This window comes from Dermacentor silvarum, chromosome 5 (genome assembly GCF_013339745.2).
Source record: "Dermacentor silvarum isolate Dsil-2018 chromosome 5, BIME_Dsil_1.4, whole genome shotgun sequence".
Lineage (NCBI taxonomy): Eukaryota > Metazoa > Arthropoda > Arachnida > Ixodida > Ixodidae > Dermacentor > Dermacentor silvarum.
The window spans coordinates 91,601,018-91,626,144 of NC_051158.1; the positions used below are offsets into that span (position 1 = coordinate 91,601,018).

The window sequence follows — 25,127 nt, forward strand, 5'->3', positions numbered from 1 at the left end:
AGTTAGTTTGGCGTGTACTGAATCTTAGTGGCACAAGTTTGTGACGCTTTTTATGGCCCCGCAACACCATATACCTTCTTTCGGTACTCACGCTTGTCGAAAACGCGACGAGCGATTCCCAAGAGTGATAACAACGGAGTGTTGCTTGCGCCGGCCGAATCAGCCAAAGATAATGCCGTGGAGCTCAAATACCAGAAACTTGTAACTCGAAAATTCCGTCTTCTGAACGACCGGAAACAGGCTTTGCACCCATGCATTCCCCTTGAGTGCGATTAGAAGGCATTCTACGAACGTCAAGCATGGTCTGGCACTAGAGCCTGTGTTGTGGCCACCTCTGTGTACGTAGCGTACCATCGCCTTGGCTGATTCCAGGTTGTGTCGAAAACGTGCAGTCGCCCGTGCATTTGTGCTCTTAAAGTGCAGGAAATAATGCCCGCGAGTGGGGAAATGCTTGGGAATCAGCTATTTTCTGCATATATAATATTGTATTGTTTGGGATGAGTCGGACATTTTCTACGCCATGTATGTAAAAGCGAATTGCTTTTGTTTGTAATGCCACCCATTCAGCACTTTCGCATGTTTCGCCTCTACACACAGTATTCCTATAAGGTCTAAATACCAAAATGACACATGCTTGTAACTTCCTTTTTTCAGCTGATACCGTCCCCTAGATCTTCGTACTCCCGGGAACTACTGTTGCATAACTGGTGCCGCAAAATTGGATGAATGCACAAAAAACCCGAAATAAGCATTTATATGGAGTAAAATATCGATATCCTCATTTCACCAGGCGTCTTTCGTCTACATTATAAAATTGCACTTTGCGCAGATTCAATGGAGGCTTGCAAATGTCGTTCGCAATCATTTTTACTAAATAATGAAACTATTCCGCGGCAAGACCGCGCGCGGTTGAGCAGTAGAAGCGAAAACCAAATGCCCCGCCTATCAGCGCAGCCGGCGTAAAGCGCACCAGCTAGCGTTCAAAACACGCGCGCCCAAAACCGAAACCGCAAGTATTGTTCAGGTTTTTACATCAGCCGCTTGGTACGCAGTTGTCCATTCAGCCGCTGGGTGGGCCCTATGGGAGTGTCCGCTCTTGTTGAATTCTTTCTCTGCGATCAGATTGCAAGACTCTCCATATCAGAGTCTCAGCAAGCACACGCGCCACAAACGGTGGGTGACTTGCCGGAACTGTGAGAGGGACCTAGGGAGATGAAAGATTGGGCCAGTAGGTTTTGCATCATGAGTACATAGCAGCTCACACTATGATATAGACACAAAGAAAGAGACATACGGGAACACGCGTGAATGCTGCTTGTTCCCGTGTGTCTCCTTTGTGTATATGTCGTAGTGCGCGCTGCTATGACCTCATGACAGTGAGAGCGAAGTAGACGAGGGCCGAGGGGGAACTTTCGGTGATGCCCGAAGGAATGCCGCCGCATTACGCAACATTTTAGCATCACGGCGAGTGAGATGGCAAGCAGACAAAAACTAGTATAGGCTACGAAAGCGACCGCTACAGTGGCCGTCGCTTGCAAGACAGTCCTATATATATGCCAGCGCAGCAAGATTTCAGCACTATGATTATACGACGTTACTGCTTGTCTCTCGACTCAAAAGTAGAACTGAAGAGGCCCGCTAACAAACACAAACGTTGCTGTGCCGCAAACATCGACGTGAGGCACACAAAGCGCCGCAGTACAATTACGAAACTGTCTAAACAGCCGAGATCGACAAAAGCAAGCAGAAGGAAGCTGCATAGCTCTCACGCGACCGTAAAACGGCCACATTTCGCTATGGTTCCAACGTCGTCGGTGGGACCATTCCTAGATTCTATATCGTTGATTTCAGAGATCCGCAAGAACTAGCCGACTGCAGTCGCAGCGTCCTTTTTCGACCAACCGAACAAGGTGACTTCTGCCGGAGCGCTCCGAAACGACCACCCGAAGTAACCACTGAACTAGGAGTCGTTCTGGCGCGGCGGACTTTACATTATGTACAGGAGTAGAGCAAATCAAAATAACAGTAAAAAGTAATCGACGGGCGGCATCAAATCGGACGCTGCGGCCCGCTAGAAGAACGTCTATCTCTTCTCGATCTTCCTCTGGTTTATAACCCCTTCAGTCCGTCGGGGTCACGTCATTTTCAGCCAGTCATCAAGTCGGAGCAGGTGTCGTCATTTTCATCCTATCGTCGGGCCCATGCAAGTGTCGTCATGTTCATCCAATCGTAGGGCCCTAGCAGGTAGCGTCAAGTTGGGCCAATGGGGACACTCCAACGGCTCTATTATCCGATGGCTGCCTCCGTCCGCCGTTGCCTCCTCGCCTGGCAGGCGCTTAGCGGTAGGCGATAGGCCCTTCTCGGACGAGATTCCAGTGATGCAAGGAAGCTTTTCCCGCGATGAGGTTCAACGAACTCGAACCGTTCCGGCTTCCAGCTGCAATATGGGGAAGTGTCATGAAGGGGAGACAAAAGCTCCACGCGTGACACACAGTGGTGGGATTGCCAACCTGTTTGACGGGTCGGATAGCATGGTCGACGCGCACCTACGCACCGTAATTGTCATACGATATCGAGTGGTTGCCCTCGAAGAACTTGACCGATGCTAATTAATGGTCCGTATCTAACAAGCCTGAAATCCTGTTCATCTCCCCCACGTTGTAGCACGGAGCAGAAGGGGATATGTACTACATTTGCTACACTGCACAGCGAGCCACTGTCAGAGCAGAAGATACTAGGACAATGGTCAAACGGACGTGCGTGCTAAAAGTAGCCAGAGCGCGGGTTCACTTCCCTACAGTCTACGGGCTTGCCAGCGAGGTAATGACGTGTGTCGCTCTAGTTGTCGCCACCGTTTGCCGTTTCTGCACTCGCCTTTGTCCTTTCCTATTTCTTTAAATCTCCTTTGTTATCACCCGTGCAGTGTAACAAACAGCACTCTTTCTGGTTAACCTGCTTACCTTTTTTTGGTTTATCTCTCTCTGTTTCGCCTTTGTTCTTTCCCAAATCGGCGAGAAAACATGTTTTTTTCACACACTCACGCAGTTGCGGGAATGGTTTTTGAGAAACTATTTCGTGAAAAATTAAATAAATTATTGGGTTTTACTTGCCAGAGCCACGATCTTATTCTGAGGCACGACGTAGTAGGAAACTCCGGATAAATTTAGAGTAATTGGTGCTCTTCAAAGTGCACCTAAATCCCAGTACACGAGCGTTTTTGCATTTAAACCTTTTCGGAATGCGGCCGACTGCGGCCGAGATTCAATCCGTTACCTCGAGATCAGCAGAGAGAGTGAGAGAGAAGTTTAATCATGCGAAATGCAGAGAGGTCGGCCTGAGGTAAATTCCTCTAGCCAGCTACTCGGCGTTGGGGGAAGGGGAAGAGGGAAATAAAGAGGGAAGAAAGAGGCGCATGATGGGGAACGATGACGAGAGAAGGAGGATGTAACACATACGGCAAGAAATTTGACACGCTCAAAGCCTACAGTCAAGGTCCGTACTTTTTAAAAAGTTCAGTAGCGCCTGGTTGGCCTTGAAACTCGATTGAGCGTTTGGCCAAGGGCCTGAAATAACTTCCTCCGACAATGGTGGGCTTTCGAGACGCGTAAGGTCATTCTTCAACCTTTGACGCTCTTCCACGTACTTAGGTTAGTCACAAAGCACATGGCCTATAGTGTCATTTACATGGCACAACTCACAGTCTGGAGACTCGGTGCGTCGCATGAGGTGCACGTATCCGCGCGTAAACGCTACCCCCAGCCTTAGTCTGTGCAGAAGACTGGCACAGCTGCGTTGAATTTTCGGTGGTAGCCTAAATTTCATGGTAGGGTCCAATCTCTGCAGTCGTCTGTGTCGATTATCCGGATTGTCCCAGTGCTTTTCTGTCGATTTTCGGATGACACTGGAGAGAAGGCAGCAGCGCAATACCACAGCCACTAAGCTACCGCGTAAGGTTAATAATTGCGAGAAAATGCTGTTTTGTTTTCACGGTTTCCTGCTTAGTGTGTGCTCGCAATCGTTCTCGAGAAAGCAATGACATCAGAAAAGGCAGGATTAAAGGGCCAAAAGTGTTGAGTGCCACAATCGACCTTTATTTTAATGTGAGGGAGCATCCGCTATTCGAGCTCATTAACCCTGTCGTCTGGGATAGTGAATGGGCCAGGGGTTGGGCGCTGGGATAGGCAGCGGATGAGGCCAAGGCTGGGGCCAGGGCTGTGGCCAGGGCTGGGGCCACGGCTGAGGCCACGGCTGAGGCCACGGCTGAGGCCAAGGCCTCACGGGCCATGGTAGGGCAGCTCGGCGCTTCCTCGTCTTGGGTTGCTGCTCGGCAGAAATCTCCGCTTCTGGCAGGTCTGCGTCGAAAGAAGATTGGCAGGCGGAGACTTCACTTGAGGTCGTGCGTCACTAGGCAAACACAAAACGTTCAATATTTGTATTCACTGATCAAGTGCCAGATTGGCTTGAATATTCGAAAGCATCACATTTGCTGCACATAGTAACATTTTTTCTCATTTACTGGTATTTATAAGTATTTCCTTGAGGCTCAAAAAACGTTGCACAGGCGGTGAGTTCAAAATCTTTCTGGAGCAAATAAACACAGAGAAAGAAAAGTTATTTTCCACAACACAAACGGGAAATACTGCCATTCAGCTATGTAGATGACTACATCTTCGTTTTATTAAACTCGCTCTACCTTCTGGATATCCGCTGAACCGATTTTTCTTTACTTGCGACTACTCCAGGAAGGGGTCGGAGACTGAATAGTTGAGCAACGCTCCGCCATCTATGGCGAAAATGGAGGGGACAAGCTCATTCCTCTCTCCGCTTGTCTTTGGCACTAGGTATGGAAAAACAGATTGCTGCAGCCGAAAGAAAGCGTTCTATATTAATTGAGTTTTCATCAAATGATTAACCATAGTTGGCACTGTATAATGAATCCACACACGATTGCCCGAATATTCAGAAACACTTTCCGAATAGGCAACTAACGGTAAACGCTTATGGAAAGATTACATTCCAGTTCATTATAAAAACTTGCACTGCTATCTACCCCTGTAGAAACATACAGCAGAAAAATTCTGATATTTGTCATATTGTTGTACTTTTTATGGCGCTTACTGACCATTTCTAGCCGGATGATCTTGCGGATATAACCTCGCGCACGTAACACATGAGTTTTGACTTACATGACAGCGCATTGGCATATAACCTGTTACCTGTTTGGACCATTGAACGTGACATGACAGCTGCTGCAGCATACCTTTCAGCGCCGAAACCATTGGCTGAGGCAGATACCATGGCTGAGGCCATGGCCGAGGAAATGGATGGGGCCAAGGGTAGGGCCATGGTCGAGGCAGCCAGGGTTGGGCGTAGAGTTCGCGAAGTTGGTTGACGTTTTCGACGGGCTCGACCGCTGCGTAATGGAGACATGAAAAAGGCCACATTGTGAAGGCACCTTAGGCAAAACGTGTTATGTCAAAATGCACTAGATCAAAAGGGCTTGTTTTTTATTGAAATTGCAGCGTTTCGAATGAAGCAACAATCTTAGAAGGGGATTGATCGCCCAAGTTTACAAATGTTAATTTGGAAATCGCGCAGCTGGGAGCACCGCGATTTGCAACATCGTAAACAGCGTAAGAAGAGACGATACTTTTTTGCAGGAGTAAAAGTGTTTTTACTTGGGGAATTTTGGCCAGTTGAGATGTTTCGACTGACGTATTAGCATAGTGACACTCTGTCGTGTCTGACTCTGACAAGCTCTTCGTAACTTTTGAAGATGAAATGCTTGGGCATGGGAAATGGTTTGGAAGCTACTGAGTAGGCAATTGCGCTGGGCACATTATATTTGAGTTGTTGGAGCTTTATTCAACCTACCTTTCTCAACACTGGCAACAAACCATGCACGGAAACATTACGGGGCTACGTTGTAAGCGAATAATTTAGAAATTTGTTGACTAAGTTGACAATTTTCTGCTTGATGTTACGGCTGAATTTTTCGATGCTAAATAAAAATCGCCTCACGTTTGACCAATTTTTGAGAGCAGTACCCATTTCACGCAATTTATGAATTGGGTTTATCATATTCCCGACTCTGAAGCTCTACAACACAAGTCCTCTTTAATTTTAATTTACACGCCTTACGAATGCTCGCACCGGCGCTGTGTGAGCATCATAAGATGTCGGAAAGATCATAAATCGTAGGGTTTGCATTCGGATGCCTGAAAGGCTTTTTCACCTGGTTTTCCTAGTCTGTTTCTACATGAATATGTTACTTATCCTACTTGTAACAGTCTGCGACATAGTAGATTGGCAGGTTGAGGCAATCTCTATTTCGTTTTTTAGCTTCAGTTGTAACAGTAAGCAACGGCATGATAATATTAAAGCACTCACGTTGTTCGGCGAAGCTGCACTGGGCGACAAGCGCCAGTGCAATGGCGATGGTGACGGCAGAGAGGGCCTTCATAGTCACTCTGGTCTGCGTCTAATGGGGCGAGCTACTTGCCCGATGTTTAAGTACTCAGCGACTATTAATCAAATAGCACTGTCGAGATAACACTTCCACACGCCACCAACACAAAGATTAAATGCATTTAGCTTGACAATGCCTGAGAGTATTGTTAACTAGGCGGCGATGGCCTTTGAAAGGCGTGCCGGCACGTAGACGTCGTCGCCGACAGTAATGCCCTATTGTCTCACCGAATTGATGACGCCTGAAATATCCTGTTACCTTACGGTAGCGATAAGGGGTTCATCTCGTGTTTCCTGCAAATCATTTACGCTGTTTTTTTACACAATGTTTATAGGCATTTGCCAGTAAAATGTGCAGGATGGTCTACGAACAAGCGCCTAGACTTTTCACAAAGTATTCAATACGTAAAACTATAAACTTCTGACGTTGGGCTTTCGATAAACTGTTCTCGATGTAATGATCATCAGCCTATATTTATGTCCACTGCAGGACGAAGGCCTCTCCCTGCAATCTCCAATTAACACTGTCTTGCGCTAGCCGATTATAACTTGTGCCTGCAAATTTCGTTACTTCATCACCCCACCTAGCTTTCTGCCGTCCTCGACTGCGCTTCCCTTCTCTAGGTATCCATTCTGTAACTCTAATGGTGCACCGGTTTTCCATCCTACGCATTACATGGCCTGCCCAGCTCCATTTCTTTCTCCTAATGTAAATTAGAATATCTGCTATCCCCGTTTGCTCTCTGATCCACGCCGCTCTCTTCCTGTCTCTTAACGTTAGGCCTAACATTGTTCGTTCCATCCCTCTTTGTGCAGTCCGTGACTTGTTCTCGAGCTTCTCTGTTAACGTCCGAGTTTCTGCCCCATGTGTTAGCACCGGTAGAATGCAATGATTGTACACTTTTCTTTTCAACGACAGTGTTAAGCTCCCAGTCAGGATTTTGTGAATGTATGCCGTATGCACTCCAACACAATTTTATTTTTCTGTAATTTTTTTCTCATCATCAGGGTCCCCTGTGAGTAATTGACCTAGATAAACATGCTCCTTTACAGCACTCTAGAGGCTGATTGGCGATCCTGAATTCTTGTTCCCTTGCCAGGGTATTGAAGATAATCTCTGTCTTTTGCATATTCCTTTTCAATCCAACTCTGACACCTTCTCGATTAAAGTCCTCAATAATCTGTTGTAATTCGGCCTTATTGTTGGTGAATAGGACAATGTCATCTGCAAACCGAAGGTTGCTGAGATATTCGCCATTTATCCTCACTCCTAAGCCTTCCTAATACAAGAGATTGAATACTTTAAGCATGCAGTGAAGAACCAAGGTAGCTGTGGAATCTTTGTAGATATCTGCCAAGATATTCACGTATGCCTCTTGTAGTCCATGATTACGCCATGCCTCTTGACAGCTGGTATCTGGTATCTCTACTGAATCAAATGCCTTTTCATAATCCACGAAAGCCATATAGAGAGGTTGATTGTACTCCGCAGATTTCTCGATTACCTGATTGAAGACATGGATATTATCAATTGTAGAATATCCTTTCCTGCAGCCAGCCTGCTTTCTTGGTTGACTGAAGTCAAGTGTTGCCCTGATTTTATTGGAAATTACCTTGGTGAATATTTTATGCAATACTGAAAGGAAGCTAATTGGTCTTCTGCTTCTTCTTCTTTCTGAGGTTATACGTGCCAAAACCAGTTCAGTTCAATTCTTTAACATCTCCCTTCTTATGGATTAGTATTATGTTGGCGTTCTTCCAGCTTTCTGGTACACTTGAAGTTGGGAGGCTTTGCCTATAAAGGGCCTGTGGCTTTTCAAGCATAATATCTCCTTCATATTTGAATAAATCGACTGTTATTAGATCTTCTCCAGCCGCTTTTCCCTTGGTCATGTCTTTCAAGGCCCTTCTAACTTCATCGCTAGTTAAAGAAGGAGCTTCTGTATCTGGTTCATCACTATTTCGAATGAAAGCTTGGCTCTTTTGGTCACTGTACAGGTCAGTATAGAATTCTTCCGCTGCTTTTACTATTTCATCGAAATTGCTGATGATATTACCCTGCTTATCTTTCAGTTCATACATCTTGCCTTATCCTATGCCAAGTTTTCTTCTGACTTATTTCATGGTGCACCAATATTTTATGGCTTCCTCAATCTTTCCCACGTTATAATTTCGAATATCCCTTAATTTTTTCTTCTTGATCAGAGTTGACAGTACAGCGAGGTCTATCGGACCCCTCGAGTTTACCACTTTCATGTTTTGTCGTTTCTTTATTAGGTCCTTTGTTACTTGGGAGAGCTTACCTACTCGTTGCCTCGGTGCCTTACCTCCAACTTCAATTGCTGCTTCTGAGATCAGCCTAGTTACGGTTTCAGTTATGGTCGCAGTATAATAGGAGATAGAACAAACTGAAATATCACGTTTCCGTTCTGCCAGGATGCCAGTTGCATAGTTTATGTTTTCACTCTCTCCTCCTGCTTCGAGTAGCACCCGCAAGCTACATTTCTTCGCTGCTATTTTTTATTCGAGTCGAGAAACCACGTGACGTTTACGCCCCAATCGCCAACCCTTTCTTCCTTTCCCTTCCTCTTCTTTTTCGCTTCGCGGTGTACTCCTGGTGGCGGTGTGGTGCTTTCTGCATTGGACAATTTACCGGGATCACGTGCATTTACCTGTCAAGTTGCAGGCAGTGCGTCTTACGCAGAGGCATTTGTTCATGTGACCTTGAATCTCAGAATTCAAGCGCGGCTCCCTCAAGAGGATGGGATCGCCGGCTTCTCTTTGAAATGCCTGCCATTTTTGCGCACTCCAGCCGTTTGCTAATTTGCAGACATGACTGCCGCTGGGTGATTCACGCACCACGCTTGTTTATTTGCATCCCGGAAACCTAGTGAACACTGGAAAACAATAAATTAGGTTTTGATATATGTTACATTTGTTACATGCAGAGGGCGCGACAGAAGGTTCGTAGGAGGATGTATGCGGACGTCAATAAACAATGCAGATTTAGAAAGATTTTTCAATACGCGTGGCAATGAAGCAACATATCTAGGCCTTTAGTTTAGCACAGTGAAATAGAAAGTTGTAATATTTATTGTCGAGACGAGTAATGACGTGATGTCAATTCAATATCGACATCCGTAGATATTGTCAAACAATACAAATACCTGGGTGTATGCATGAAGGAAGGAAAGACCTGCTTACCACCAAGGTATTCTTGATTTAAGGGAGCCCCAATGCACTCTTATTGAAACATAGATTACTTTGGGGCTACAATAAACAAGAGGTGGTGTGAGCAATTTGTAAATTAACAATGGTGCCAACGCTAACATTCGGCAATCACTATTCTATTCACGTAAAATCAGACATCTTGACGAAGTTCGAAGAACGTCAGAGGACGGTGAGTTGATTGCTATTGGGGGCCAGCGGTACAATCAGAAACGACGCAGTGCAGGGTGACATGGATTGGGCTTCTCTAAAAAATAATTCTCGGGTTTTACGAGCCAAACCGCGACATGAGAGTGAGGCACGTCGTAGCGTGGGACTCCGGATTACTTTGGACCACCTGGGGTTACTTAACGTGCACCAAATACACGATACACAGTCGTTTATGCGTTTCACCTCCATTGAAATGTGGTTGCTTTGGTCGAGATTTGATCCCGAGCCCTCGAGCATAGCACCGCAATGCCAAAGCCACTACACCATCATGGCGGGTCTTTGGGCCTCCTTCAAGTCAGGGCCGCCTAGAGAGGAATTATTTTTTGAAGAGTCAGGAACAAGGTTGAAATGAAAAGGGTGGCTTAAGTGCTCAAATATCTGTGCCTCAACAGAGTGGGCACAGAATAAAGGAAGCGGTTACGGAAGTTGGCACCCATGTATAGAGTAATTGAAAGTGCCAATATACAATGCGGGAATTATCAAGCGAAAGTGAGAGAAACGCAGACGGTAAATTGCACGCAAAATATGCAAACAAGAAAGTCCATGGAAGTTGCAAATACGAAAAGACAGAAATCAAGATAAAGAATCTGTACGACAATTCAAAGTATAGTCAGTGACTTGCCATTGAACGCCTGAACTCACTTCCTGAGGACAAGAAACATGCCGTAACAAATATTCTCAACAGGATGGGCCATGTGTCTGCTGCAGCAAAATGCAGGAGACGGCGCAATACATCGTAACGGAATGCCAGGATATTCACCCAGCAAGAACCGTAGAGATCGTCCATGTTGAAGAGCAAATCGTAGGAAACCAATAACGTTTGTAGAATTCGCGGAGGAAGAAACAGGGAAGGCACCATTAGAGCTGAGATCGTTAGAGGCATATGTTGCTGTACAATATAGAGCATTAGGGTTTAAGACAAGAGAAATAATGAAAAAATAATAAGAGAAAAAAGGGGGAATACTAGACTACAATAGATGTTTTAAATCTTAGTTTGTTCAAGATGGTTAGATGATTATTCGTCGCCGCCCTGTTTTGAAAAATGGTTCGATAAAAATCATAAATAAATATTTATTTATGATTTCGTTCCCATGCGTTAAATTAAAGGCCATCACGGGTTGCGTAACGTAACATTCGGCATCCCGTAATGTCCCCTCACGTCATGCAATAGCGTGTTAGGCCGCTTAAGGCACCAAATATTACTCTAAAACTATCCCTTCAAAGGTCAAGGTGGCTTCACGTCTTCATTTCTATCCTTAAACGGCTTCTGCAGTTATATGCGACATCCTCTGATTAAAAATGCAATCGATGAAATTTATTTCTTAATATGACAACTACGTCAACACATTAATAATGATTGCAGAATAGAAAGGTTTCAGAATGCGTTTATAAAGCCACCGCTGCTACAAAGCATGTCGGTAGTAGTAGGCCTTAGCATGGCAGGAAGGTGAATATTGGGAGAAATATTTCGTTTCCGCTTTCACACCACGCTTTGCCCTTTACGTCAGATGGCGGGGAAGTGATAAATAAAACACACTGCTATAGAAGGGCTGAGAAGACGCAGCCGCCAACTTCCCCTTACAAATGACATCTACCACTGTCATCCATCTCAGCATTTCCTTCAACGTTGCCTTCAACTTGAAGGGCAGCGAGAAAGCAGGAAGTGCTAATGGTCGTCATGGCGCTGGCAGGGCCGCTTAGCATGGCCTCTGTACGAAGTGGAATGGGTCTATTGCTGGCTGTCAGTGCTCTAAGGGTGCCTTTTAAGTATGGGAATCCTGTTCGAACACTGATTGTTCCTGAGTCTGCAATCAAGCAAACATTTCTAAATGCGAAGAATTTCTTGCCGGTCGCTCTGTCCGTCCCTCCCGCGTCCCACCACACCCCCACAGCGCATGCCCGTCCCCTCCCCTCTTTCTCCTCTCCTACGCTCCCCCTTTCGCTCTTCTAGGAATCCTGTACGGAGCAGCACCCGCGCCCAACACCCCCACAGCGCATGCGCGTCCCCTCCCCCTTTCTCTCCTCTAGGAATCCGGAGCAGCGCGCACGACAGGTGGTGCGACAGCTGCATACTCCACTGCTGGCGCCACGGAGCGCGCGCGCCTCATTCTCTTGTGCAGCGCCGCGATAAGCGCTCGGGCCGCTACCGCGAAACCATCTCCCGCTCAAGCTAACCATCTTCCCGCTGATTCGCATCCACACATGGTTCCCTTTAGCGGGAGATGGAGTAATTTTTTTGCAGTCTGGCAGTTCGAAGGAAGGTATTCTTGGAAAATAGTTGCGTGGAAGTGTTAAGCTTGGTTTTAATAATTTCCGCCTTAATATGTGCTCGCACCTGTTCACAAGCAAACAAGAAAATCAGGAAAGGCAATATTTAAAAGACAACGATGAGGTCGGCGTTTATTCCAATTTGCTGCAATTTTCACTCTCATCAAACCCTGCGTCTCGGGTAGGGAATGGGCCAGGGGTTGGGCACAGGAACAGGGAGTGGATGAGGCCACGGCTGGGGCCACGGCTGGGGCCAAGGCTGGGGCCAGGGCTGGGGCCTGGGAATAACGGCTCGGCGTTGCCTCGTGTTGGGTTGCTCCTCGGCAGAAATATCCTCTTCCGGCAAGTCTGCATCAAAAGAAGGTCGACCCGCGCGCTTCACTTGATGGCTATTGGCTATTGCTTCTACCACCATCCTTTAGTGCTTCCTTCACTTAGTAACCACGTCTGAACTCATTTCAGTGGTTTTTGAGTGTTAATCTCTTTTTGCTGATTCTCATTTTTGCTGAGTCATAGTCATTACCATGGCTTCTACCACCATCCTTTAGTGTTTCCTTCACTTAGTTCCCGCGTGCGAAACAATTTCAGTGTTTTTTGAGTGTTAATGTTTTTCCGTGAGTCATTGTTATTTTTGCCGAGACTATGGCTTCTACCATCATCGCTTGGTGTTTCCTTCACTTAGTGCCCAAGTCAGAAGCCATTTCAGTGGTTTTTGAGCGTTAATGTTTTTACGGTGAGTCATTGTCATTTCGGTGAGTCATTGTCATTTTGGCTGAGTCATGCTCCTGACTATGACTTCTACCATCATCCTTTAGTGTTTCCTTCACTCAGTACCCACTTCAAAACTCATTTCAGTAGTTTTTGAGTGTTAATCTTTTTTGCTGAGTTATTGTCATTTTTGCTGAGTCATGGTCATGACTATGGCTTCTACCACAATCCTTTAGTGTTTCCTTCACTTAGTGCCCACGTCCGAACCCATTTCAGTGGTTTATGAGTGTTCATGTTTTACGCTGGCTCACTGTCATTTCAGGCGGCTGTTTCATGACCTACAAGACACGCATGTCATGACAGTCATGCCATCACCTATCATTTATGTTCACCATACATTGTTGTCATACTATATGCCAATTTTCGTAAATACCAAGTTAACGAAACAGCCATGAGAGCTCCAAGACGTAGGCTAGATAGATAGATAGATAGATAGATAGATAGATAGATAGATAGATAGATACTGTCAAAGTGGAAAATGTTCGCCAAGAAAGGATTCGTACTTAAAAGGGTAATGTGATCAACCACCCAAGTGGATGACCACGTTTATTTTGTTGTGAATTTTTTGTAAAAGGCTTCCGGGGGGCGGGAGGAACTGATTTTTCCATAATTCCTTACTACTTCAGAAAGTTCTAACAGATTGCTGAGTTAATTGACGTTCTGCCATCCATTGCAACAATGGAGAAGACAAGGTGATTCCACTTTGTGCTTGTATTTGGCAGCAACAAATAAATAAACAGGTCAATTCATGCGAAATGAAAGGCTCGGGTTTGATTCGGGTGTTCAACAAAAAAAATGGCAAATGCTAAGTTTGTAAGATGAATTAATGTAAAACTTCTTGGTTATGACAAAATAACTGCCAAAAAAACATGACCTTCAGGAAGTCCAAGGATCAAGCACACCAACTTCATACAGCCTATGTACGTAAGATAAAACAGAAGGGTAGGTTCTTGAAGAATTGAGAATGCCAGACTAATTTCGACTACCTGCGGCTAACTAGCGCTTTCTGGTCCATTAATTTATTGTGGATAACGTGCCACACTTTACACTACAGCTGCTCCGACTTACCTTTCAGCATGGAAACCATTGGTTCAGGCAAAGGCCAGGGCAGACCTCGAGGCCATGGTTGTGGCCATGGCCCAGGTAATGGCCGAGGAAATGGCCGTGGAAACCAAGGTATCGGGTAGAGCGCACGAAGTTGGCTGAAGTTTTCCACGGACTCGGCTTCTGCGTCAAAGCAACAAACGATTTCTATATTTAGAAGGCGCCTAAAATTGAATAAGGTGGGTGAGAATGCACTTATTAAAAGGAGATTTTGATTCAGGCTGCATCGTAGGGAATTAAGTAGCATCGTGGAAACGTTTCTGAAAGACAAACATCTTTTATACTAGCCTTAAACAGAGGCGCACGTTGAGGCAATAACTCTTTATTTGTTAGCTTTAGCCGTATTCAATAAGCGAAATAGTTTGATATTAAGTGCACACTCACTCCGTTCGGCAAAGCTGCACTGAGCGACAAGCGCCAGAGTGATGGCGATGACTGACAGGGCCTTCATGGTCGCTCCGGTCAGGCCTGGGTCTGCTAGAACAAGCTACTCATCCGATATTTAAATACTCATTGCCTTCTTATCTAATCGCACTGACGAGATACCATTTCCGTAGCGGCCGACGGAACGATTAGGTGTCTTCAGTTTGGGAATACCTGTTAGTGTGGCTCCGGATATTCGGGCTGCCAACAATAGGCATTGTCTCGTTGAAGTAATTACGTCTAGAAATCTCGGCGACCCGACGCCAGTGATAGGGAGTTCCTGTGATCTTTTGCGAGATTCTTACTCCAGTATTGGCAAGTTCCACCCCTTCAATATACGGTTGAAAATGACGTTGTACTTCCTGTTTTTTTTTTTTTTTTTTTGCTGTGCGATGTCTATATTTCATTGAGATTCAACATAACAAAGTGTGTGGAGGCCAAGCAGTCAACAAAACCTTTTCCCCTTCATACTTTCTTTTCCTCACACGTATGTTTTCAATCACCATCGAAGCTAATACTCATGAAATCGTCAAAGGTCATCACAACATGTGCAACCCACACAGAGCATTTTTGCGGTCATTGAGAAACGTGGATGTGTTTGAAGCCAGACATTGCGCATTTTACATGAAAAAAGCTTGCTCCACAAAAATGCATTCAAAATGAAACAGAAAGCAATCTTTTTGTCATGCTATACAACAATGCATAAATTGCATAAATTTTACTGAGAACTACTACGCAAAAACTGTCATCGGGTCCTGGGATGTTTCAGCGTTAGGCAAGTCGGTCAAATGGGTTTTTTTCGTCTTTCAGTTTTGCTTTCCTTCCGCCTATAAAGCACTGCTTATATCAGCTATGCGAGGAAAGTGAACAAGAAGTAAACAATATCAGTTAACAAGCAGACCAAGTGTCTTTCCGCAGACTTCGGGCCGAGGAAGTCCTTGCATTTCCTGCGACTTAGACCATCGGTCCAGTCTCCCAAAAGCAAGTCCAATGGCAGAATGTGGAATTATGCTGAATCTGCGGTGTATAAGCACCATCTGTTTCGAGGATGACCCTGGGGCGAACACTATCGATCAAAAATCAACCGAGCTCTTGCGCAACTGTTTGGTTTCGAGGACCAGTCAGGCGACTTAGAGACGTCTTTTGCCTCGTATTCCTCGGAAGAGAAATGTCTTGTTGTGTATTGTATATTGCTGCCTAAAAAAATTAAATTATGGTGTTTTACGTGCCAAAATCACGATTTGATTATGAGGCACCCCGTAGTGGGGGACTCCGAAATAATTTGGACCACCTGGGGTTCCTTAACGTGCACCTAAATCTAAGTACACGGGTGTTTTCGCATTTCGCCCCCATCGAAATGCGGCCGCCGTGGCCGAGTTTCGATCCCACGAATCCGGCCGGGCCACGGCGGCCGCGAAATATTCTAATTTGGGACATTAAGAAATGTATACTTAGCCTAAATAAGTGAAATGTTCAGAACTGTCCAGCATGACAACTGCAAGCAATGCTAACTGTACGCGACAGAACACTTGGAAAGTTAACGCGGCACATTCTGCGTGAAACAGCGTTCAGTGGTTTTGGCTCGTTTCATTTCCTCCTTATGCCACGTAGAAATTCATTATAAATTGAAAATAAAATGGCTCATATTTGAAAAAAGCACTACAATCGACAGGGATGAAAAAGCCAGTTACAAAAACGAGCGCTGACTTCCTACTACATGCGATTGCTCATAACAAAAAATGAATTTGCGTACCGTGAACAGCATCGCAAATTCAGATTCATTGTAAAGATACTTTAAATCTTTCTTCGTCGTGTTGTTAAGTGCACACATGTTTTTCACAAACTTGTAGTTGAAAGTCCGCATTGATTCCTGTATGCTTTAAGGCTGTTTTTCCCGAAACGAATGTTCATCAACTAGCACAAGTGCTTTCTTGCTATTCAACGTGCGTCTCCTGCATTCAATGTCGCCAGGTAACATGCATCCCTAAACGTTTCTCGAATTAAAATTAACTTTGGGGTTTTGAGTGCCAAACCGCATTCCTAATACGAGGCATACCGCAACGAGGACTCCGGAATAACGTTACCGCCTGGTGTTCTTTGACAAGCATACAATGCATGGGACACGAGCATTTTTGTCTTCCGCCCTCATCAGAATGCCGCTACAGCAGCCGGGCTCGAATCCTTGACCATGTTGCGCCCAGCAGCGCAACACCACAATCATTGCTGTTTTAGGGGAGTTTAAATTTGAAATTGTTTCTATTTTTAGCACCTGCATTCGGAAACTTGGCCACGTGTAAGACTCATTTGCTACTGACACCTACTGCCCTGGCGACGTGACCGGAAGAGGACGTGCCACAGTGATAGCATAAACGCTAAGTGTGTAGCAATGATATACGGTACATGTCAATGCAATAAGGTTTACCGCGTATCATTTCTGGCTCACAAAGCACATAGAATAGATTAGCGAGGGCATTCTGCTGAGGGCCTCTCCATAACTGAATAACATCAAAGCAGAACAAACTCGTGCGGATCAAGCCAGATGTATTTTTTCCCAGCCACATAAAATCTTTGTTTCAAGAGAAATTAAAGAGAAACATTAAACCCATTTAGACTGCTAAAGCGGCGGTTCAAACATTATTTTCATTATTTGCATTAGTTTGGAAAAAATTGTTTAATATTGCTGCAGTAAATGAAGGAATGACCATCTTTTTTTTTAACGTAGCCTGCAGTGCCAAGAACCACCGCGTCGCTGCACCATTGTGACGTCACAAGTTTTAAGATATTTTCTTCGGTTTGGCAGTTGCGACACAGCGAAAGTTATAGAAACAAGGCATATGAAGTAGCTGGTTCCTTGAGATTGTAGTGTCCTGTTTAGTTAGTGAAACGCGGTTAACGAGGCATGTAGAGGTTAACGAGCCTTTGTAGAGGTTATGAAAATTCGCGAAGTCATGGCAAAGTGGGGAGGAAATAGCAAGGCATCAGGACCACCTGTCTTTTGCTTTTTTTGTGGCTTCTGTAGCCCCAAACCTGCTTTCACACTAAGAGGTGACGATGTTACTATTGCAGAAGCTTAATAGAGTATCTTTTGTATAAACAAAGAATGTATTTTGTATAAGCACATATTTTGTAAGCAGATTATCTCTGTCCGCCTAAATATCATTACTAGAAGGTACCCTTCTTCGTAGACATTGTCATAAATTCTCGCATAGAAGAAAGGGTGAACATTAAGTTTTTTTGTTAGAAACTTGAGCTACAAGTAGTTCCGAAATGATGGATGCTTCGCCGTGAGTCTGCCATTTTTCATTGTGGCTTGTTTGAATAGCACGTCTGATTTCTCGCCAGACATTAAGACTTTAGTAATGACCTAGAAAGGGGACACCTGTCATCCAGTTAGTTGGAGCAGACTATATATACTGCGTGTTAGAAAATTTTTTGTCCTCAATGCTTCCTTCATATAAACTGGCGTCCTGAATGTGCAATAATGAATTGTTTTTTTTTTATATTCTGGCGCGTTCTCAATCGACATTGAAGCGCATTTACTTGTGTAAGACAACAGCTTCAAGGACGCTCTAAATGGTTTCTTGTTGACGAACGCTTGTTGGCAATCAGCCTGAATTGCGACACAATTATTGGTGAAGCGAACGTTCCCCAGGCTTCCCACCCGTGCACTTTTTTTTCCAAGGGTACCCGCCGACTTTTTGCTGTTCCGCATACTCAACCTGGTACTTCGCGGAGAGCATTGCAGGGCTGTGAATGATATGCAGAAACTTCTCATGGCACAGGTCAAGTTTTTTTTCATTGAATAACTTCGAACCTATTTTATAGCAGACATTGTGCACGAAGACAAGCTATACATTGCATATAAGGAAGATGGTCTTCTATAGTGACTTATACATTACAGGTATCGTTATCAGCCCTAGAACATTGTTATAAAAGCTTGTAGATCGGCACATTACACAACTGGAACACCAGGTAGGCTAGTCCTGGAGTGAGCAGGTGCTTGATCAGCAAGAAAAGTCATATTATTGAATGACAGGTGGCAACGTCACCTTGAGAATTCTACATATAAATTTATTCAAAGACCAGCAACAAACATGCATATATTATGCACAAGAAGTGCCCAGCATGAATGCTTGACTTGCAACTCAACATTATTTTTTGCATAAACCGCAAGGTGTCACCAAGCGCTAGGACAATGCCAACTGCCACCAGCGTATGCTACACACTTCATTCACAACTTGTTATATTGTAACAATCATAATTCAAACCATGCATTCTCCCCGTGTTGTCAAGGCGAGTGACGTTGCAGTGATGCACATGTCAATGTGTTTCTCTGCCTGGACGGCTTGAGGAATGTATCTGACTCTTCCCACTTTCCCTCGGCAAAGAATCATTGCCAAAATAGACACTGGAACATAGCGACACCAACTGATGATGTAAATGACCATATTCTCATCAGCATATACCTTATTCTTCTCGAGTTCTCTCAGCCACTGGTTTATACATTGGCGCGTTCGACCAATACAAAGATTGCTCAACTCAAATTTATTTTCTATATACGGGTGAGACACAGTTCTTGATTGATGTGTGGCGTTTATTGGCGCAAGGGGCCAGCTATGGCCAAAGAGCGCCATGACATACGGTAATGAATTGTTAATGTATTATGTATGAAATTATTAAATTGAGATGTAATGTGCTGTAGAGAGGACTAAAAACTGGTCGGCTGTAAACTACATAAAATATACAGGTCTTGTGGGAGAGCTGGTGCCCTTATCACGCAACGACCTTGCTCGCTTCGTGCTCGCACGTCGGTTAGACGTAAACGAATACCTCGCCCATAGGCTTCGGCTAATTGCGTGACAGTTATGCTCTTCAGCAGTTCAGGTTCATTTTGTTGGGGAAATTGACTGGAATTTTTTACAGTGCAGGATTTAGCAGCGTCTGCTCTTCGCAGTGTGGAATATGTTGTGAATTCCTGGAATGATGGGCTTCAAGTCTTACATCGGGATCAATCGTCCTCTTTTTTTTTGGCTCAAGAAACAATCATTGTTATTTTCATATTTATTTGTCTAGTTATTGCTTTGTGGTAATTTCAACATGTATGCCTGTGTAGTAAGAGCAGTTCAGAGGAAATCGCTTGATTGTTGAATCTTTAGGATATTTTAAATAAATTTGTAACGCACCTTTTGAAGCACCGTTTATCGAAGTGACTACCAGTGGTCGAACAAAGAATGTTGCTCGAGCCAATGTTTCCAGAAGGGGATTTGTGTTCATCAGCCTCCAACTTCCTGTCAACCCCTGTCTTTTCTTGAGTTCGACCGTGGATAGAATTGCACGAGGCATGCTAATAGATTGATGCCCATTTGACAAGCTAGACACAAGGCACAAGGTAGCCTTCTGTCCACTTACGTTAGCTTGACGTTTTATTGCGATGAAAATTATATGGACACTCAAAAGCAGATTTCTGCCGTCGGCGTCGCCGTCGCCATCGCCGTCGCCGTGAGGTTCCGTATGACGTCAGTGGAGATGAAATCGTCGCCGCGCGCCGAACGCTGTATGTGCGAGTGAAAGGGCGCGAGGGGCGCGCGCTTTCACGGGGAGTGAACGCACGGCGGAGAACAAACGCGCGTTCTGCGCCGTGCTCGCTTAAGGGCTGCAGAAGTAGGCGTCTCTTTCCTCCTTTACAATCACCATATATGTAGAGCAAACGCGCCTTCTTCCGACGCGCGAGAGGCCGTGGGGGAGGGAAGGGAGGCGACGTTTAGCTGCGGCACTAAGTGCCTATTTATATCAGAGGCTCCGGCAACAGTCACCAACGCCGCACGCATTTTGAGCGAACGCGGGCAAAACGCTGACGGCGTCAACAACAGTTCTGCGTGTTACCGGTGCTGCTGCATGTCCAAGTTTATACAGCTGATAAAGCTAATATCATTACTCCGTATAGCTAGCTCTCTACAATTTTGCTATCGCAATTGATGCTTCGCCTTTCAGGTGAAACTGCGACAACTTTTTATTACAGTACGTAAAACTAAAGTACTTGACAGGAAAAACACAGCAACGCCCTGCAAATCGATTGCATTTATCGTATACATACTGCGCAAAATGTCATTCAAACAAAAACAATGCAGATCTGACGCACATCTTGGAATCTATGCAAGGCGAAGATTTGTGAAGCGGCTACTCAAGTGTCATAAATTTGCCCATTTAATTGCTGCATCTTTGACCTAAAGGAAACTGGCGTCCACACATTCATCCGTGCTAAGCAATTATCTCAAAGAGATAGCTGGCGTTAACGCATTAAAACTATAGGTGTGACTGTGGACTATTCATATAAACGTCGGGCTGCTGTGATGAGGCTTGATACCAACATCGAGTACAAAACTGAATGTTTTTAAAGCATAAGCGATTGGGCAAGAAAACAGCAGAACAGCAACCCAGCCAGCAACCCAGCGAGCGCCAGCCGTTATAGTCCGGAAAATCCTAGTGGCCTCGCATAGAAAGTTCCAATTAAAAAAATCTGTTTTGAATGCTGCATATTGCAAGGTCCTCGATGGGAAAGGCAACGTTTCTTATGAAGATTTCATTTCATGGATACTGCATTTTTTCCTGTCACGGCCAATCGAAATTCCAGTGCAGTCACAACGTCCTTTGAGAACTTAAGACCAGCGGCGCCATGTTTCTATCTAGTTAGTGTTAAAAGAAAATATATGACCTGCAGTGTCCCTCGATCATGCATTGTCAACCAAATCCAAAATAAATAAAAAAAGGCTGGTGGTATTACCCTACATAGCACCGTTGCTGAAGAGAGAGAATGATGTCCGTCGGATGCGGTTTATTAATCGAAATGTTAAAATGGCCCTGGCTCGAGCCATCACCTAAAGATGATGATGATGATGATGATGCCTCAATACTTGGCACAACCCACTGAGGGGGATAGGCCACGAACCGGGTGGTATTATGATAGAAATTTGAAATAAATTAATTTATAAATACATAAGTATAAGAATAAAAATACATGACTAATTGAAAATGAGAAATAAAGCAATAATAAAAGAATTAAGTAGTGTTTACTAAGTTAGTCAGCCTTGCCTGAATAGGAATAGTAATATGAATTTAATAATAAATTAAATACAGCAAAGGAAATACGTAGATTTCGAATAATAATAATAATAATAATAATAATAATAATAATAATAATAATAATAATAATAATAATAATAATAATAATAATAATAATAACATAATTGTGGTTTTATGACCTTACTTTTTGAATTTGCTAAAGCTATAATTTATTGAAGGATAAATAAAGCAATCACGTAACAATGGGAAAATATTAATAAGGCAATCTTTTTGTGTCACATAAAAAGTTATAAATGGCTCGGCAAACATTCCCGTGGCCATATCCTAACACCGTGGCTCCAAGTGAGAGTAAAACTGAACTGCTTAACGGCAGTCCTAGATTACGAAGTGGGATTTCTAAACATCGTTGTCGATGATTAGAAAACCGCCGACAGGATAGTAAAAAGTGATCGATAGATTCTGGTTCATTGCAGAGGTAGCATAATGGTGATGCCGCCAGACCACATCTGTGCAAGTAAAAATTTAGTTGTGGAATACGGCAACGCAGTCTTGTCAATGTTACTTCGAATTGCCGGTTGGGACACCACTGTCGATTCCAAGAATAATTTAGATGTATAAAGTCTGTTGATTTTGCTAGTGCGAGGCTTTTCTTGTCTTCAGTCAAAGCAAACTGCCTATATCTGGCTGCAGTGATATACGCAGTTTCCGGCAGCACAGATATCGCCGGACCCTTTAAAGAAGCTCGTGCTAAAGAATCAGCTATTTCATTAAGTTGGATGTCTCGGTGGCCTGGTACCCATACTAAATGAACTAACTTTAAGTGGGAAGGAGCTAATGTATAAAACGTGTTTAAAGCTGCCAAATTTGTAGATGCGTTAAGCGCGCTGCATACAGAAAGTGAATCTGTGACAATAATAACTTTTTGTAACATATAGCGGTAATTTTCTCAATGCAAGAATTATTGCCAGAAGTTCGGCCTGAAAAACTGGTGTGTAATCTGGCAGGCGAAGTGAAAAAGACCAATCGAGGGATGGTGAGTATATTCCCACGCCTGCCTTCTCTTCACACGAGGAAGCATCAGTCGCTATTACATTTATTGGGAAATGGGCCAAATAATCTTGCAAAAGGGCATTCAAATATGTTGGTGGCAGCAGTTTTGCGTTATTGGGGAAAATATCCGCAAATTCTATTTTAAAGGACAATGTGGACCTATCAAACGGAATGATTTCCCTAATGTGAACATTTAAAGGTGCCAAATGTGCCTGCACAAATACAACCTGTGGGGTATGTAACCGAGGCCACGTGATCTCAAAAAATGAATTTGGTTCACTAATAAATATATATTCTGTACGTCTAAGAGGCGATTCTTAAGCCCTTAAGTAGGTTTGAACCGTAAGCATACAGAATCTCGTGTGAAGAGAAGGTAAGCGCGCTTCCTGGTATAACACGTTATTAGCAACGAATTTAGGCAGGCCCTAAACATATTCGAAGAGCTTCTCTCTCTAAAAGAACAAGTGGTCTTATTTTATATTTTGCACCTCCGGAAAACAAAACACATCCAAATTCTATAATCGGTCGTACATACATACGGTAGATCATAATTAATGTGTCACTTCGCATACCAGATCGCCGGTTACTGATTCTACGTAATAAACCTACAGCTCGTGTCCCTTTTGTTGCAATATTTTCTATGTGACAACGCCAGCTAAGTTTTTCATCATACGTGATACCCAGGTACTTAAGCGACTCTACTTGTGGAATTGTTCTCTGATCATATACTAAAGATAAATGTATCGGCCCGGAAAGCGGAAAGACAAGGACTGCACTTTTGTTTACGTTTAGAGACAGGTGAAGAGTGTGAAGCCACGTCTCTAGCATACTGAGGTATGTTTCCAAGGACAGGTAAAGGGAATTGATGTCTCTTGCTGTCGCGAAAAATGCGATGTCGTCTGCATAGACATAGAGATGAACTTCCCGGCTCAGTGGAATTGAACTCATCAAAAGGTTAAATAGGACAGGAGACAGAACAGCCCCCTGGGGCACCCCTCTTGTCTGATCGAATTTTGTTGAAGAAACGCCGTTTTGAAAACAATAAAATTTTCTATTTCTTAAAAATGCAAAAATCCATGTCGTTATATATCTCGGAAAATTGTAGGACTGTAATCTGTCCAGTAGTAGTGGGTACTCGACACTGTCATAAGCTTTCGCCACGTCAAGAGTCACTAAAGCACTCAATTCTTTTCTATTTCTAGCAAGTTGGATACGGCTTTCCAAGTCTACATGCGCACACCAAATAGAGAGACCAAGCCGGAAACCTATTTGACTTGGGCTCAGTAACGAATTTTTAGATATATGATCTATCATGCGATCATATAGAACTCTTTCAATAAGTTTTACCATATTTGAGGTAAGAGAAATAGGTCGAATTTTGTCAAGATTGTAGCCAGCTCCTTGTTTTTTAAGTAGCGGAATTATTTTGGCTGTCCTCCATTCTTGAGGAATCCAAGCATTTTTAAGAGAATAATTAACGGTGTTGAGAAGTTCCTCAGGAGATATTGCAAACAAAATTTTTAACATGGCATTGGAAATGCCATCAGGACCTGGTGCTGAGGCAGGCAAAGATCTAACGATATTGGAAAGCTCCGACACTGTGACTTCCACAAAGTCATCCGCGATGGGAGGTCTTAATTGTCGATTCGGCAAACGTGATGTTAAGCGTTGAGCTAATCCCTTTCCTATGAATTCTAATGAAGCAGATATCTCGCGTGGTGAAAGAATTATCGATGTAGAATTCGCTGATGTCGGTATGAACTTTCTATACCGAAGGAATCTGAACAGTGCTTTTTTGTTGTTAGGCTTAGAGAGGAATTCATGATGTTTTTTATCATATTCGTCTTTGGCATTCAATACAGTTCTTTTGAATATGGCAGCTGCAAACTTATAATCACTCCAGTTACTCGGAGACTGATTGTAAAGTAGTTTTTTCCAAGCGGCTTTTCGTCTTCTATAATCCCGCGTGCACTCCGAATTCCACCAAGGAGAGTGAGTACGTTTATCTTTGTTAATATTGAACAGAGATTTTTTATATGAACTTTTTAATACCGCGCAAAGACTCATGGCTTTGATGTCATCCGGCACCGTTATCTGGGAGTTGAGGGTCACTTTTAATACACTCTGAAATTTCTGGTAATTGACAAAAATTCGCGCCGGAGACTCTAAAGAAGTAAGAGAGCACAGAATATCAAATCACCTAAAGGTCTACCCTCGCCTCCCACGTTTTCAACCTCTTTGTCTTCTTCAGTTTTCGATACCGTTTACGGAAGCCACAGGTCAGTCGTGAGCTTCAGCAGTGGGGGCGCGAAGGTTTTTCATTACAACAATCGATTATGTCCTATGAGGCTGCACATTTATTTCTTGGGTTCTATGGGGCTGCTACATTTTATTTACTGTATTGCGGTCGATCGGGAGAGGCGCCGTCGAAAGAGCGACAGCTGCTATAAAAAAAGCAGGGAGCATCTGGATCTAAAACAGCCTGGATTCAAGGCCATGCTGCGAACCCTCACGACGTTGCTGCTGAC

General features: G+C 44.0%; 2 protein-coding genes across 2 annotated transcripts; both read right to left on the reverse strand.

The window, feature by feature from the left end:
- Positions 1 to 4,095: 4,095 nt before the first annotated feature.
- On the reverse strand, positions 4,096 to 6,472 carry LOC125945414 (protein TsetseEP-like). Its single transcript, XM_049667162.1, has 3 exons — positions 6,391 to 6,472; positions 5,261 to 5,413; positions 4,096 to 4,352 (listed from the first exon to the last, which is right to left on the reverse strand). The coding sequence occupies exons 1-3, from the start codon at positions 6,461 to 6,463 to the stop codon at positions 4,129 to 4,131; spliced, it is 450 nt and encodes a 149-aa protein (XP_049523119.1). The 5' UTR covers positions 6,464 to 6,472; the 3' UTR covers positions 4,096 to 4,128.
- Positions 6,473 to 12,295: 5,823 nt separating this feature from the next.
- LOC119452499 (protein TsetseEP-like) lies at positions 12,296 to 14,632 on the reverse strand. Its single transcript, XM_037714611.2, has 3 exons — positions 14,431 to 14,632; positions 14,011 to 14,169; positions 12,296 to 12,522 (listed from the first exon to the last, which is right to left on the reverse strand). The coding sequence occupies exons 1-3, from the start codon at positions 14,495 to 14,497 to the stop codon at positions 12,338 to 12,340; spliced, it is 411 nt and encodes a 136-aa protein (XP_037570539.1). The 5' UTR covers positions 14,498 to 14,632; the 3' UTR covers positions 12,296 to 12,337.
- Between the last annotated feature and the right edge of the window lie 10,495 nt (positions 14,633 to 25,127).

Coding starts and splice junctions, on each gene's coding strand:
- LOC119452499 (XM_037714611.2), bottom strand. CDS start 14,497: ATGAAGGCCCTGTCAGTCATCGCCATCACTCTGGCGCTTGTCGCTCAG. Junction 14,170..14,430: donor GTGCAGCTTTGCCGAACGGA/GTGAGTGTGCAC, acceptor GCTTTGACGCAG/AAGCCGAGTCCGTGGAAAAC. Junction 12,523..14,010: donor AATGGTTTCCATGCTGAAAG/GTAAGTCGGAGC, acceptor CTTTTGATGCAG/ACTTGCCGGAAGAGGATATT.
- LOC125945414 (XM_049667162.1), bottom strand. CDS start 6,463: ATGAAGGCCCTCTCTGCCGTCACCATCGCCATTGCACTGGCGCTTGTC. Junction 5,414..6,390: donor GTGCAGCTTCGCCGAACAAC/GTGAGTGCTTTA, acceptor TCCATTACGCAG/CGGTCGAGCCCGTCGAAAAC. Junction 4,353..5,260: donor AATGGTTTCGGCGCTGAAAG/GTATGCTGCAGC, acceptor CTTTCGACGCAG/ACCTGCCAGAAGCGGAGATT.